This window comes from Boleophthalmus pectinirostris, unplaced genomic scaffold (genome assembly GCF_026225935.1).
Source record: "Boleophthalmus pectinirostris isolate CB_2022bp ecotype Guang Dong unplaced genomic scaffold, ASM2622593v1 HiC_scaffold_9, whole genome shotgun sequence".
In the NCBI taxonomy this organism is placed as follows: domain Eukaryota; kingdom Metazoa; phylum Chordata; class Actinopteri; order Gobiiformes; family Gobiidae; genus Boleophthalmus; species Boleophthalmus pectinirostris.
This window is the reverse complement of record NW_026571541.1, coordinates 7121114-7138024: the sequence shown is the minus strand read 5'-3', so window position 1 is coordinate 7138024 and position 16911 is coordinate 7121114. Positions and strand designations below refer to the sequence as shown.

The 16911-nt window shown below is 35.9% G+C and overlaps 1 protein-coding gene across 2 annotated transcripts; it reads right to left on the bottom strand.

Moving 5' to 3' along the window:
• Positions 1–2: 2 nt before the first annotated feature.
• inpp5ka (inositol polyphosphate-5-phosphatase Ka) lies at positions 3–16298 on the bottom strand. Of its 2 annotated transcripts, XM_055166798.1 has the most exons (14): positions 16150–16298; positions 15628–15700; positions 12313–12417; positions 9790–9898; positions 8621–8737; positions 7865–8040; positions 7321–7432; positions 6350–6459; positions 6241–6267; positions 5324–5561; positions 4794–4931; positions 3808–3891; positions 3619–3723; positions 3–2199 (listed from the first exon to the last, which is right to left on the bottom strand). In XM_055166798.1, the coding sequence occupies exons 2-14, from the start codon at positions 15693–15695 to the stop codon at positions 2107–2109; spliced, it is 1482 nt and encodes a 493-aa protein (XP_055022773.1). In that variant the 5' UTR covers positions 15696–15700; positions 16150–16298; the 3' UTR covers positions 3–2106. The 2 variants fall into 2 exon arrangements, with proteins under 2 accessions (XP_055022773.1, XP_020780659.1); XM_020925000.2 differs by lacking the exon at positions 6241–6267 and having other exon boundaries at positions 16150–16297.
• Positions 16299–16911: the final 613 nt, after the last annotated feature.

The following is a 16911-nucleotide window of genomic DNA, read 5'->3' as shown; positions in this document are numbered from 1 at the left end:
AGGACTGTTCAGAATGTATTTTATTGAAGTTGTGTATGGGATGGAAATTTGGTAATGGCTTAGATTAGGTTCACACACAGTAAACAACTTGGTCAAAATGTCCACAAAGAATAAAAGCTTCATGTTGTATTTTTGTATGAACAATACAGTTTACTAGTTAAATAAATTTCACCACATTTGAGCTGTTCATTTTGGATAAAAGTAACTCATTTGAATGGAACAATTTAAAAAGAGAAATGTAAATGTAATAATATGATTCATTACATTTCATTAAATATAAAATAAAATACAAATTTCACCATTAGAACATGTTTTATAAAGTTTGAATATGTCACTGTGTTGAATTGTTATTCTGACTATTTACATGCACTTGTATACGGTCAAAAGCCATGTTCATTATAAAGACGCACTACCTGCTTGTTTCCATGGCGATGTTATTGCTTTGGCCTGAATGATCAGTACAGTATAAAACATGTCTATTTGTACGGAGACCAGGCTAAGTTACAGGTCACATCTGTGGAGAGGCAACCCAAACCACAGGAGGAACACCTTTTTCCAAGGTATTTTGGAGAAAAATTGCTATTTAGATAAAGGCCGTGTTGTGTAAGGAAGGAAAAGCAGTATCATCTCCATGGAGACAAGCAGAAAATGTACATATTGCACCTTTAAAGGCACTTCTCAAAGCGAGTATTATTAAATGTATTAACTTAAAATGCCAGTGGTGTGAGCCTTGCTTCATTACAGCAAGAAATAAGGATAAGATTGCATTAAGAAAATAAAAAATATAGTCATGATAGCCACTTGTGTAGCTGTTGTGAGAGCAGTTTATAATGGACAAATGGTGCTCTGAAAAACAAGTGAAATACAGTGTTGAAATATCTTACATCGTTCAGGTTATAGATATCAAACAGTCAGACATACTTTTAAAATTAAATAAATGAGGTTGATCCAGCAACAAATTTAAAATATATTTGGAGATTTTGAGTAACTCGGGTTTTCAAAACAGGAACACTAAAAACATGACACATTAACACAGTGATAGTTTCAGTTGCTTGTAACCTTCTGCCTTTTTAACATTGCACTTTATTCTGCTGTTTAAGTCGCCAAATCAAATTCAGTCTGTTCTGAAAAGTGACGTAGTATTTGGTTTGTATGGAGTAATTGTGGACGTTTGACACCATAATTAAAGGTCCTATATTGCATAAAATTTACATCTCCAAAGCTCACAATGCTCTGCTCCACCTTGTGATGTCAAGAAGCAGTAGTTTTGAAGTTAACAGCTATTTTTTACCTTTAGTTCAGTGGCTATTTCAGTCTAAACATACGGGGTTTGTGTGTTAAACGTGTGAATGAATCAAAACACAACTCCAGGTCTGTTTGTGATGAGGAAACAACATTATAACATAGACCAAAAAATAAATCCTGCTCAATGATTCACTGATTTCACGGTAGCAGGTCACTCAGTATTTTTAAACACTTCATTTAAAGTCTTCATTTTTCAAATAATTGCAACTAAACACGACCTAAATACATTTTTGAGTAAGGTGAAGGGAAGTTAAATCATGGGTAAAATGTTATCCAAGTTAATTTTGCGTAATATGTGACAAATATAAGTAAACAAATATATTTCGACTGATGATGATGATGATTGACGTTTTCACAATTACTCCATACAAACTTATATTTTTATATTCAACTAATCTTCCCTTTGCCTATGGTCCTATCTGTTGCAGTTAAAACATTGCATAATATGTGTAATGTGCAGCTAGCCGCCCTAAAATACACACTACTCTTCTATTTCCAGCAATTTAGAAGCGACAGTAACTCAAGAGATAAATATATTTTAAAAGGGGTTCTCATTTTCATCAAATAGCTAATATTCAAATTTCTATACATACTGAGTAACATCTTTTACATTCAAAGCGATTCAGTCATGCCCTGTCCCATAATCACATGAGCTACAGTACGGGTCAATACTCAGTCAAAGCTCTGAATGAACTTCTTCAAATCTCTTCTTCAAATAATTTCCTATATTCTCCATTCTCTGCGTGTTTTGTCCGATCTTCTTGTCTTCTGGTCTGGTCCACAGTGAAAAAACAAACCTGATCACTTCCAGAACTCATCTGCCACTATTTGGTCGAGTCCGTTGAGTTTTTCAGGCATCAGTCCTTCCTCCAGAGCCACTTTAGACTCATGCACCTGCAACAAGACAATAAAAAAAAAACACCAAAGATTGAGAGTTTGCAGTGACATAATGCTGGGGGTGTTCTACATGTATCTCTACTGGAAGAATTGTCCAACAGCTACCATGGTGGCAACGCATACATGAGCAAAAACTGCCAAAAAGTTTAAACAATAGTCTGAAAACTCAAGAAAAAATAGATTTAAACAGCACATTTTCAAGAGTCTGATCAGTTTAAGCGTTCATGGTTCTTTTTAGGTGTTTGATTTTCAACAAAAAGGTGAGAGTGACTAACTGAAAAACTTTTTAAGAGCACAAATCAGACTAAGAACTCAGATTAAAGTCTAACTTGAATAACAGATCTTCTAATAGAGCAGTGCTTTCAGTTAGCATCACACCCCCAGAGAATGCTGATGACCTGAGCTGAAAAGTATCAACAGGATTATAACATGATAGTACTAGGATCTGAGTCAGGTTTGTTGCTGTGACTTGCTTTATTCTATTTTAGGCGGTGTTAATAATGGCTGTCTATTTATAACTTTGCTCTGTTCCATCATTTGACAGAACAAGAGTAAAATACCAAATTGTGTCTTGTTTTCTATCTCATCTTTCAACCCACAAAGTTATTATTTACAGTATTTATTTAAACTGATTTGGAAGAAATACTTTCATAACATACTTCAGTACTTTAACTTAAGTAACCATTTGACTGTGCAACTTTTACCTGTACTAGAGTAATATTTGACCAGCTGTTTCTGCACTTTTACCCAAGTAATGAAATGCAGTACTTGGAACACCTCTGCAAAATACTACGAGAATTTATCTTGCTGGCAAGTTAGTTTGTCATATATTTTCTTCAAATCAGAGCTGTTGTTTACAGTTTGTTTGTTTGTTAACAGTTATGGAATTACTTCTACTTAAGTCGTACCTGCTGCCTGTGCCCAACCAGAAAGTAAAGTGGTCAAACTAGAAAAACTAGACAAGAATTTTAAGCAAAACAATTAATAAAATATAATAATGTAATAATATTTTGAGTGAAATGAGCTTAATAGTTAGTAGTAGTAGTATCCTAGTAGTAGTATAGTATAGTAGTAGTAATATAATAGTAGTACAGCTGGGTATCATGAAGAAGTTGCCGATACGATACATACCTCGATCCATAGGCCACGACACAATGTCTTTCAATACAGTGCACTTTCAGTTCAATATGATTCAATACAGTATATTTCAAATCGATTCGGCTGTTATATTAAAGCCTACGAAGTCCACTAAGTTTGTGCACAGTTAATATGAAAAATGTCCATTTTACTCATCAAAACTGTGAAAATGTCAACACAACTGTAGCTCTTACACAAAATCATTTAGTAAAATATACCTAAAAATATTCTTGGCGATGGAAATTTCAATATTTTTGCACACCCCAGGATCCTAGTTACCTTGAATGGTTCACTGATGCCTATAATGCACTGTAATGTACTCGAGTAATAACACAGGACACAGTCTCCTCCTCGGACTGGGATCTCCTCTTTACTGATGAAAACCTGAAACACAAACATGGATCTTTATTATATTATTACCGGAGTGACTGTGTTTGTATGTTGTCTGATAAAAACATGGTTCATTACCTGCATGTGTTCATCATTGAAAACTGCTTCGTTGTCTTTGACCCAAGTGTAAGTGATGTAGTCTGACACACTGGTGAAGCCGACCTGAGCAGAAATACAGGTCGGAAATACATTATACAAACATAGAATTACATTGTATACAAAACTGCAAGTATTATTAGAGGTACAACGTCCAGTATTAGTTATTATATTGATTAATCTCATTCATTTGCATATTCAAATGTATTAAATGGTTGATTGCTAGTGGCTTTTGCCCTTTGAGAGAAGTACCACCTGAGATGTTTACTCTACTTTAAGAAAGATTAGTCTGAAACTGCATCTTGTCTCTGCAATTTCACATGGGCATGATTAACATTGAAATGCATGGCCCATTTGTGTAAAAAACAAACATGATGGCGGCTTACGAGTGAAATGAAAATAATAATTACAGAACTAAAAACAGCATACATTTCTGTGGAATTAGAAATAAAGAACTAAATGAAGTCTGAGGTAAAAAGCTGTATACTTTGTAGACTATGTAACTTTTTGGTGAGGGGTCCATCACCTGCTTGTTTCTATGGATATGTCATATGCCCGGAATGTTCCACAGTATGATTTTAATCAGCTCCTACCTTACATATATTCAGTTACTTGTGGTTTTATAGCTCAAAAATGCATAAAAACAGACATTCTGACTGTGAGCTGGATTGCCTCTCTCCAGATCTGACCTGTAACTTGGTCTAGTTTGGTCTCCATGAAGATAGAAAGGATTAATGCCATACTGTGAAACATTCCAGAAAAAGCAATAACATGAAGAAAAGAATTAGAAGAGGCTCCACCAGAAAAGTTCTCTAAAGCACCTTTGAGAGACATGCTCTATAAACTTAATGACTGTGATTCAATTATTGCAAAATTGGACAGTTACCGCTCTATGGTTCCAGGCCTTCCAATATTTAAACAGAAAGTCTGAGGAGCAGACAAAGAGAGGAGCTGGTCAGTGAACTCACCTTGTAGAGGCCGATCCAGTCCCAGGAGCTGGAGGGGAAGGGCTGCTGTGGGCTGTACAGGATGATAGAGTCTATGTCAGCGCTCCAATCTCCCACTGCCCGTAAACACACCAGCGGAGTGTCATGCATTTTCCTCATCTACAACAAAAAAAATACAGATTTTTTTTTTTCTGTTGTAAAACAGTGTACTAGTAAGTAGTTTAAATCTATATTAAATGACAAAAAGTAAAAAAAAAGTCAAGTCTGTGTCTTATTTTGGTTTATACCTAAAAATAAAACTAAAGACAGGTTTCTCCAAGTGCAACAGTTCAATTGAAGTATCAATGTTTTTAAATATTTTTAAAACTGGCCCAATGACTGTATTAAAAATACTAAATTTGACACAAGATAAGAAACCCTAAAATCATTTTTTTTTGTCTAATCTAAGCAAAATAAAAATACTTCAAAAACTACTGCGAATAAATACGTGAAAAGTAAAATTTACTATGCTCTTATATAAATGTGTTTTCTAACAGTCTGACAGCTCTCACCTCCAGACTGAAGAGGGCGATCACAGGTTTGTGGTCACTGATGCCGTACTCCATCTGACTGGTGTACAGCTCCTGTTTGATTTTCAGAGGATACTCGGTGAACTCCTCTATCTGCTTCACCAGAGCAGACGTCATCTTCACCCCGTTGTTACTGTCCTCGTCCACCGAGGGCAGAGCAGGTTCGGGACGCTGCCTCCACAGAATCCTGTCTGTCCAGGCGGGCTTCCTCTTCTTTCCACTGACAAGAACAGGTGTATGACAATTAAAGCAATATGTAAATCACCAATGAAAATAGTAGTCAAAACATTATATAATAACTATTTGACTTGAGAAAAAAAAACATTAAATCTGTTAAAACAACAGACAAAGGCATTCTGACAATATACGTAAAAAAAAAGCTGTAATACATGCATCTTTGCTGAACGAGGCACACACTGAAAGCATTATAATCCAGTTAAATTCTGCTTAAAGTACAGATACTAAAACCAATATTAAAATTAAAGCTATGTTAAAGCTAGCATATTAATGCAAACATTAAAACATCAACTCTACACTCAGACTGTGATGAAAGACACCACTTTCATCTCCAAACTGTATTTGAAGCACACACAGTTACTGATATTCCATTAAAGAAACAATCAAACATCCAATTGGAATATCAATACCATTTCTCTTTTGTTTAAGTCAGAGTTATATTTATCCTAACTTCACACACTTTGTTTTAAATGTTGTGAATCCATTTTGGTGGATGATACATGCTTCAAATACATGAGTGCAGGCAGTACTGTGCTGTATTACTTAACAATAGTATAATAAATACTATAAAAATATAAAATATAAATACTCCACTTGCACTATTAACAAGAGAAATGTACATGTGTTAGTTATCTTTGGTTAGTTTGACTAGTCTTTCTTACTTAAAGAAAAACCATGTCCAGTAGCTCCTGAAATCAGATAACACAATATGTCTTTTGATTTGAGAGGAAATGAGAAGAGTTCTTCTATATAAATATGAAGAGAATGTACCTGCTGTCATAAGTATCAGAGTTGAGGTCAAACTTATATGTTGGCTGAAAGTCCAGCGGCCCCTCCTCAAACTCCTGCAGAGACTCAACTTTCTTCTTCATCATCATCAACTGGAAACACAAAATCAAGTTCATTACAATCAGTGCGTTATTTAATTAGTATAGCCCTTAGACACAGTGGCATAAGAAACATTACATGTTTTATCTGTCAGTAGATATGGCCTGTAACTTAGCCTAGGAGTGCCATCTGCTAATCTCCATGGAGATATAGGTCTAATGGCATACTATGGAACATTCCAGGTAAAGCAGTAGCAAATCCAATGAGACAGTCTGGTGCAGAAGTTACACCTTCAAAAGTACCAGACTTGATGTTTGAACATGAATAGAAGAGGGAAAGTGAACATACAGGCAGAAGGATGCTGAGGTTAGAGATGCTAGGAAACAAATGATACTTTGCAGTTGATGTTATCAACATTCCCTGAGGAGTGTGAAGCTAACCAAAAGCACCGCTCTGTTGGTGACCTTTCAGGTGAGATGATTAGTGCACTAAAACAAACGTCTCACATTTACAATTACTGTCACAAGCTAGCTATCACTCTGTCACACACCTAAACAGGGCCATGAAAGCTCGTATTGGTCACAGGCTCTTGAAGATGTGTTGTTTAAATTCATTCTGTATTTTTTGTATGTATATTAAAACATTTTTGGCAGTTTTTGCTAATGTGTGCACTGTGTCACCATGGTGGTGAGCATTTCGCCAATAGAAATACATGCAATACACTCCAGCATGATGTCACTGCAAAGTATCAATGGATCAAGAGAAAAACCAAAACATGAAACAAAGATTTATGGATACAATGAAAGAGAGTATGAAAGACAGCAGAGGATGCAGAAGATAGGGTTGAATGGCTTTGAAAGCTTTAAAAAAAAATAAAAAATCAGTGTAAAAAAGAAAAGTAAATATTTTCTGACCTGATCATTGCTCCAGAGTAAGTTGTACTTGTGTGAATTGATGCAGGAGCGCACAAAGTGCATCCCATGGTCCTGAATGCGGAAGTTGAGGTCACCAAACCAAAAAACTAACCTACAACAAAACAGGAACAAATATTACACATATTTATAGTAAAAACACTGCTGCACTTTACTTCTCTTTTGTGGCATAAGTGTGTAGAGGGAGCTGGAACCACCAACCTGTGAGTCAGTGGATCTGAGTCCTGATCTGACTGCTCAAATTATGATATTTATGTCGCCAACCTTTGGATCAATGGACAAAAGATTCACCAACTGAGCTACTGTCGCCACAAAGAACTTCTCTGAACTCATTATAGATAGAAACGTACAACTTAATGTATTTAATTCTGCCATGTATATGCATAACATATACATGTTATATATAGTATAATGAATATATAATTTATGATGAATATTTATAATGAATATTATATTCAGTATAATGAATTTCCTTTGAAATAAATAAAGTATTTATCTGTCTTTGGTCTACGTGTAGTGCTTTTACCGGTGGTCGAGGACACTGGGGGCTTGTTTACATTCAAATGTCTGCGTGTCCATGATGTATTCAAACTCATTCACTCTGGCTGTGGCGTATTTCATGTGAGCCGACAAATGACAGTTAAGGAAACATAACATGTGACCATAGAACGAGAGGCGGACCGTCACAGCTCCTTTGTTACCCTGAAACAAAAATCACAACATATGTTGTTAATCTTCTTTCATAAATGCCACGGTGGCGTAGTAAAGATATCATGGGATATTACAAAAATGGTTAGTCCCAGAGCTTAAAAGGATTGTGATGTTGTGTTGCTGTGTCACTGTTAGTGATGAAATGTTGTTATTAGAGGTGTTCTAATGTAAATAGTCTCCTAATGTTTTTGTACCTGTTCAAGACGGCAGATGTAAAGGAGCCTGTAGCTAAATGTGACGCAGAGCATCTTTTCTCTCTGAGATTAAAGTTTTCTGTGCACTATCCTTGTTTTTAATAAATACATTTTTTTTTTTTTACAATTAAAAAGCAGTGAACAATATAGATCATAATAATTCGTTGCTCTATTTCAGTGCATCTAGAATAAATGACTATTATTATTTAAAGCTGAACATACTTAACTGAATAAAATATGATATATATGAGTAGTGATTGGATAAAACTGGCTTGTATAAATTCATTGTCATGCTTTCGTCAAGTTATAGAAAATATATATTTTTTAACTACCTACTTTTTTTTTTTTACAACATAAATAAACATATTTTTCCATACCCAATAACCAAACAGGCCTGTTCTTGTGTATGTGGTCCGGATGTCTCTGATGAACGGGACATGCTCCAGTTTGGAGAAGAACAGCAGTAAAAGCCCTTGCATTCGGATAGAGGAGATCTGAAACACAAGAAGGCAGTATAACACTTTTAAGTGAAGTAATACTAACAGGTAAAAAGCACTTTATAAACAGTTTTTAAAGTTTTGAAGCCTGTCTTGAAGCAGGATTTAAATTTGTTTTGACATGACAGGACAATCTGTGAGACAAAAAAAAAAATCTAAATAGAGTTGTACTTGTAATATTTTAACACACCCAGTCAAGTCAAATTGTATGAAAATTTTAAGTTACCAAATACTAAATCAGGACCAAAGCAAAGATAAACCAGGACTAGCTTAAGAAGTGAAGGAAAATTGCAGTATTGTACCAAGGACACCTCCAGCTCAGTCCTTGTTATCTGGCCTACACATTATAATACTCCCTACAATGGAAGCATAGTCTTGAATGGTCCTGAATGGACAATACCACAATGTGTTAGTGGTCCGTATTGACACTACATCTCTAGCTATTTCAATTATTCTACAACAAAAAGACTAAAACTGAACAGGAATATTTAACTTTTTTCACATTACTTGGAAAAGAAAGAACTGAATGGTGTTAAATAAAAATACAAATTGATTCTTGTGAGCTTTAAGCCACGTTATAATGTTGTTACCACCTCAAAAACATACCTGGAGTTTCATTCACATTTCACACATGTCTGAGTAACCCTTTATTATTAGTTTGTCTACATCTCCAAAGCTCAAAATGCTCTCTTCCACCTTCTGATGTCATGTAGAGGTAGATTTCCAGTTGACAGCCACCTTTCACCTTTTTTTTTTTAATAGAAATCAGTAATTCCAGGGCTGAAATTATCCAAATAATTCTAGTGAATGTGTATGCCAGTTTAAAAACACATTGGAGCACTTCCTGTATTACCACACGACATCAGAAGGTGGAAGGTGTTTTCTGTTTGAGGGAAGAACAGAGTCTAAATATGCAGGGCTTGTGTGAATGAAATAAAACGCAGCTCCATGTATGTTTGTGATGAGGAAACAACATTATAACACAAATCTAAAAATAGCGCAATATGTTCCCTTTAATACTTCTTTGACATATACTGTGCATGTTGTACCTTGACGTATTTGCGTGGGGCCAAAGTGGACATGAGGAGATGGCTCCATGGATCGTCAAACACAGAATCTGACACGAATCTGAGCGGCCCCGAGTACACCTCCTGCAGACTGACACAGCATGCATTATTCAACTGCTTCAACTGGATTCAATTACACAGCGCTAATTACATAACAGCGTCTCTGTGATAGGGTGGAGCTTTCAAGATGCCTGGTCTTTAACATACTACACTAACCACTCCCTTGAGGACAATGAGGTATATATAGATCTTAGCCAGAGAAAAGAAATGGTTTGAGAGGGGAGTTAAAGAGGCTATTTTTGTTAGGAAATACAATCCATCTTTGAATAGAAATGGAGGCCTCTGACATCAACTCTCTCCTATTTACAACTCCATGCTCAAATCGAAATCAAAACGAAGAAAACAATAGGGATAGCCTGTATTCTCAGGGATGTGAAAGCTCCCATCAGTGGCCTTAATGATTATACTAATATGCCATTTAATACACATAACTAACAAACAAACTGTAAACAAGTAGGTGTGTTAGTTTCAGAGTAGTTTCAGTGTAGTTGACTCCTCCCTGCAGACCGATATAAGGCAGCGCCCACCAGCGTCTGACCAGAGCTGAAAGAAGCTGATGCGAAATGTATTCAGGTTTTGCGTCAACGTCACAAAAGCACGAGACCTGTATGCCGCCATACTGGAGGTCAAAGTATCTCTCTGGACCAATGTGTAGTATTTAATGTGCGATAAAATAAGAAGGATGCGCTGTGTGGTTTTCACTTTCGGTGGCATGGAATATCGCCCACCCCGGTCCTCACTTTCAGCGACATGGAACCTCCCCCTCAATTTCCACCGCCTGGGGTAGCTACAGTTCTGATTTTGAACCCCATTGATCACTCAACAAAGATCTTATGTGTCCCACTACAAAATATTTATAAGCCTCTAACCCCTTGTAACTTTTCAGTTCTTGGTGGGTGTAAGACAATGTAGAATTAATTAAGTTGTTATAAATATTTGGATACTGAAGGTTGGGCATAGAGCAAGCGTCAGAAGTAGGGATCTATTCCACAACCCAGGATGATGACTTTAGCATTATATCTTTATTACATCTTTCTAATGACAGCAGTTCCGGACAGTTTTATGTTTTTTGCGCTCTTTAAAGTAGCCATGATCACATTGTTATAACTGAATGTTGACCAACCTTGGCCTCCAGTATGGCTGCCAAAACATTAAGTCACAACTGCCACGTCACACGCAAATCCTTAATTTGACAGTAATTTCCTATATCACATAGAGACTCAAGAAATGTTTTGGGGTTTTTTGTAAAATGGACATCTAGGTTTGCTTGTTTTGTCAGTTTTGGATTGTATATGGCCTAGGTATATATGTACTGTAAATATGACTTGAAAGGTGTTTATTAATTTTGTATTAATGAATTTGTATATGTTGTCAGTGAAGGTAATGAAAGATTTTAGTATTTGAAATGACTATTTATCCATCTTGTATTAATGAACTTACATAATAATAATGTTAATCTATCCCTTGAGTTTAAAGAGGAGGTATTATGAAAAATCTACCATGTTATAACGTTCCCTCATCAAAAACATGCCTGAAGAGGTTTTAGATGTCATCCCTGTGATCTCTCCCGGGCCTTATTCAAACTCTCCTTACAGTTAGCTGAAAGATTCTATGCAATGCTCACCCATACTCCCACACAACAATTCTCCGTAACAATACAAAAACATGATACAAAACTGTACACAACAACTGTACAAATCTGAAGTGATGTGCAGTAGTTTCATTAACGGATGGATTGTGTTGTGATAGTGCTCAAAAGAGGGAGTGACTTAGTGCAGAGTGAAGATAAGAGCATAAAAAACTAAAAGTGAAATTTATAAAGTTGTACCTTGTAATATTATAATGTTGTAATGCTGCTGAATATAGCATTTTCAAAACAACAGATCAGAAATATGTTATGTGTTTGCAGTTAATATACCCCATAGACGTAAAATAACCCCTTCTGAATACTTATTGGGTCCTGATGTAAAAAAAGGAGAGCATTATATGTGCATTATGAAACTTCTGTTGGAGAGTCCACCATCTGCTTGTTGCCAGTGAGGCATTATTGCTTTGCCCTGAAAGTTATCTAACATGGCATTAAACTTATCTGGTTTTCATTTGCATATTCTAGACAAAACTGTAAATGGTCTAAATGAAAACAATCTTACCAATATGAATATTAACCTATCGTTGTATCTCTAACAATATTATATCTTGTTATTAGTTTCACAATCTCTATAGATAACAACAACGTCTCTCTCAAAGATAAGAACAGTCTTAATCCTATTCAAACTTGTTATAAAATCACAGGGGTACAACAGGGCAACAAATTTTGTACCAACATGATACTTAGCACAAAGAGTCATATTTTTAAAAAGTGAGGGCTTTTTTGTGTTCAAACTAACTGCCGCTGGTGGGATTACTAAAGTCATCAGAATCTAAATCAGAATGGTCAGTTATTACCCAATGACGTAGAGGTCTGGACTCTTTGGGGAATTCAAATGAAGAAGTGAGGACACATCGTCAGGAGGGTCGGCTGTGGCCACATTCCACGTCACCATGTGCAGCCTGAAGCAACAACACAAAACGCATTCAAATTAGATTGGTGTTAGTGTAGTGGTAGATATTTTCAGGTCCACGTTATGTTATTTCTTATTCAAAAACACACCTGGAGTTGTGTTCTAGTCATTCAAGTTTAACACACAAACCCCGCATATTTAGGCTTTGTTCTTCTCTCAAACAGAAACACTCTGCTCCACCTTGTGATGTCATGTGATAAGACACGACGGGCCCTACTGTGTTTTTAAACTCCATACTACCTCACTTGTATCATTTGGATGATTGCGAGTCTCTACTGAAGAAAAGTAAAAGGTAGCGGTTAACTTGAAAACTACCACTACATGACATCACCAGGTGGAACAGAGCATTTGGAGCTTTGGACACACAGACTCAAACTTGTGATTTAAACATTTTAGCGTAATATAGGACCTTTAAGTGTGACTTCAGATACACTACAGGCACAGGATTAAGCAGAAAGACCATGTGAAAAGGACATACACATTTTACACTGATTGAATTGCTTAATTTTGGTCTGTGAGTTAAAACAATGCAACTTCTGAAATGAAACAACAGCATCTTTCATACAGAGCAATGAAGCCAATTACTAACTATTACTATACTAACCATCAAACACCCTCTGAGAAAACTGAAAATTAAGCAGTTAAAGAATGAATACACCACTGTTTGCAATACAATAAACAAACTAGAGCTATAAGCATCTGACCAACCCAGCAGTAAAAAAAAAAAAGCCAGTACCTAAATGTATCTTTGTATGTATGCAAAACAAAACTATGTCCAGCAAATCTGGCCAATCCAAAAGTCCTGCAAATCCTGACACCCATTCAAGTTCAAAATGTAATTACAGTATTACAATTCACTTACTCCATATGTATGTTTAAAAACAAATTAAAATTGCTTTCTGTATTAATTTACAGAACATAAACAATACAGATTTTTAATCTTTGCTATTTAACACAAAAAATATCAGATTTCTTCTTCTTCATACATGCTTTTACTGATAGAGGATTGGCTGTAGACCCCTACATTAAAAAGACCTACTGACAATTAGAAATGACTGAATCTTGACACAATAAAATTTCAATGATTTTCCCATCTCTAATTCAAATGCAAGTTGGTGAATAAATTGGTGAATTTACAAGTAATAGGCCCAATATATACAGTATAATACTAAAATGCAACAAGACACTGCTATACATTGGCAATACAACTTCCAAACAACAAATGATAGTGTTTCAAGGCTTAAAGGTGCATTGTGTAACTTTTTGGTTTGGAGTCCGTTATCTGCTTGTTTCTATGGACATGTAATTAGTCTGCCTGGAATGTTCTACAGTATGACATTAAACAGCTCTACCTTTAGTTATTAAATTACAGCTTGTTATATAGCTCAAAAATGCCTAGAAAAACAGGCATTCTGACTGTAAGCAAGGTCACATCTATACAGATCTGACATTATAACTTGGTCCGGTTTGGTCTTGGTCATGAAGATACAGTGAAACATTCCAGCCAAATAACATCTCCACGGAAAGAAAATAATTTGACAGACCCACCAGAAAAGTGACACAATGCACCTTTCAATTTTTACAACAACATTATATCATAACACCGGTTAGCTCTACCTGAAGTTGTCTTTTTTGGGTCTGTTTGCTCTTTTGCCACAAACCAAAAAAGCATTGTCCAGAGTCTTGGCCACTTTGAGCTCATCTTTGGGGTGGAGGTCTTCTACACAGGTGAGGAGCTGGTGCAGCCTATGTCTCAGCAACAGTCTGCTGGCTGTAGACTGAGTAGCATCACTGGCCATGCTCTCCGAACGGACACGCCCCACACTCCCAAACATGCGATTAATCTCATCCATTGTAAAAATTCTATCTTCTTTACAGTAGAGCAAAAATAACTGACAGTTTTGAAATAAAAATAATTTAAAAAAATAGGTGCAAGGAGGTGTCAGGTTGATGTTTTGCAGCGGTGTGAAGAACACATTCTGAGATTCTGGAGTAGGCATAGGATTTGTAATTAGCCAGCTCAGTGATTAGGGAATTGGTTAATTTGTCTGCAAGTTTTCTTTGTGCACTCAAAATCCCATAATCCTATTGTATTGTAAAATGTCTCAATGTCAAGAAAAAATCGAATTGGGAAATCGTGGGGCGCTAGGTCCACGCAAAAGAAAACCTCTCTATGGGCAAGTGGCACAATATTATTTGAATCCGGATTAGGATTTTTTGTTGAGAAATCTAATCCAGTGACCAGAATGGGGGGTAGTCTTTGGGTTTAATTCAATCACTGGGACAATTATGGATGTCACAATCATTATTCCTTCAGTTATGCCCCCAACATTATGTAAGGTAATATATGCACAGTGAAGTAGGAAATGTGCAAGTACAAGCCCTAGTAGTCAGACTTAATATCCTACTCTACGTATGTTATTGGCAAACAACCTCTTTCAATTTACTTTATATGATCAATGTTAAAGGGCCTATGTTACACAGTTTTCTGGTATATATTATAAAGTTGTTTCCCCATCAAAACCATACCTGGAGCTGTTTTTTGTTTCATTCACACACGTTTAACACACAAACCCTGCATATTTAGGCTGAGTTCTTCTCTCAAACTGAAACACTCTGTAATACAGCATTGAAATAGAGGATGTGCTCCACTTTAAACTCCATACACCTCTACTGAACTAAAGGTAAAATAAAAAGGAGCTGTTAACTTGAGAACAATGATTTCATCACATCACAAGGTGTAAAAGAGCATTTTGAGCTTTAGAGATGTAGACAGACTAATAATAAAGGATTACTCAAACATGTGTGAATGAAACAAAACACAATTCGGCCTTTGCATTTGAACCAATCACTAAGTTAAATAAAGGAAATAGTAAGACAACTAAATAAAAACTGCACTAAAGAAGTCAGCTGCTTCACTGTACTGTATTTGCCATACTTCTATACAAAGTGCCTTGCTAGTAACTCCATGGACCAGCAGCATGGAAATTGATTTATTGAGTAAGTCTTCTTTTGGAGAAAGTCAGTACAATATAGATTTTTCCTGCAAGTAACAAGCAGTAACTAACCTGTTTCTCGATTAGAAACAAGTTTAGAGAAGTGAAAGTAGTAGTACATAGTAATAGTAGCACAAGGAGAAAGTTGAGTCCTTGCAGCAAAAAAAAAAAAGAAATATCACCATTATTTGAATAAGCCTAACCTGAAAGTTTCTGTTTCATGGTTCCCCCTCTTTGGACTGTCATCTGACTGCTCCTCTGACTCCTCCATGGAACCTGGAAAATAAACAGGGAAGTACATTTGCATTAGTGTGTAGTACAATATAATTAGATTTGAATACAAGAAGAACTAGAGAGAACTGTAGAGCTTGGCACAAAATCTGGTGGTAGAAATGTCTAAGAAATAATAGGATATTTCCCAAAAGACAACTAAACAAAAGTGGAAGCTTTAAAGTATCATAGTCCAAGTACTCTACTGTAATAACTAAATATAATGATCAATTTATAGAACCCAGTTATTGTTCTGGATATTTTGAAGATTATCTCTGACAAAAATACAACCCCAAAGACAGCATTTAACTAACGGCACAAATCTGATTCTGGTGATAAGATGGTCTAATATTGTTAGATAACAGGGAACTTTACAGTGTTTAGCTACACTTCATCGCAGTCCTAAACTAAAACAGTATTTAAGGATATAAGGAACAGCATAGTGCTAGTTTTACCTTGTAACAGATGTGATCGTGAGTGCACAGGCCGTCGTGATCGTTTCCTTTGCCGTAAACAAATGTACAGTAAAAACACGAGCTGCAGCTGCGGAGGAGCGCCTCTCAGCGCCTAATGTTGTTTTTCCGGTGTCTCGCCCCTTCACCGGAACAAGCGGCATTTCAAAATAAAGGCACCGCGACTTCAAAATAAGTGTAACCCGCTCGATGTAAACAACAATTTTAAGTAGGATAACAGGGAAAATTTGAGAAGCATACACATTAGAACAATATATAGAAAACAGAAATAAAAATATATATATAAATATAATTTTATCGCCTAATAGACATATAATGTGGCCTATAAACGTTTTTTTTTACATTTTATATTATGAAAGGTAAATTTTTCAGCTAAATAACTGAATAAAGAGATCATCAGGTACAGCACAGGTTACTGCTCCTGAAAGGTTGCCCCAGCTACATTGAAGGAGTGGTTTTGCAGAGAGGAGAAATTGGGAATGTTCCAAAGTAAGGCATTAAACGTGTATATCTCCATGGAGATAAGCTTTTAAGCCACCAAATCAAGTTACAGATCACATAAGTGACCCTATTCACAATAAGAATGCATGTTTTTCAATCTATTCATTAGCAAGTAAAATGCCTGTAACAGAATTAATGCAAGATAGATTAGTTTAATGCATAGACTGTATATAGTCAATAGTTTAATGCAATTAAGTGGAACATTCCAGGCAAACCAATAACATCTGAGATCACAAAGTAGGT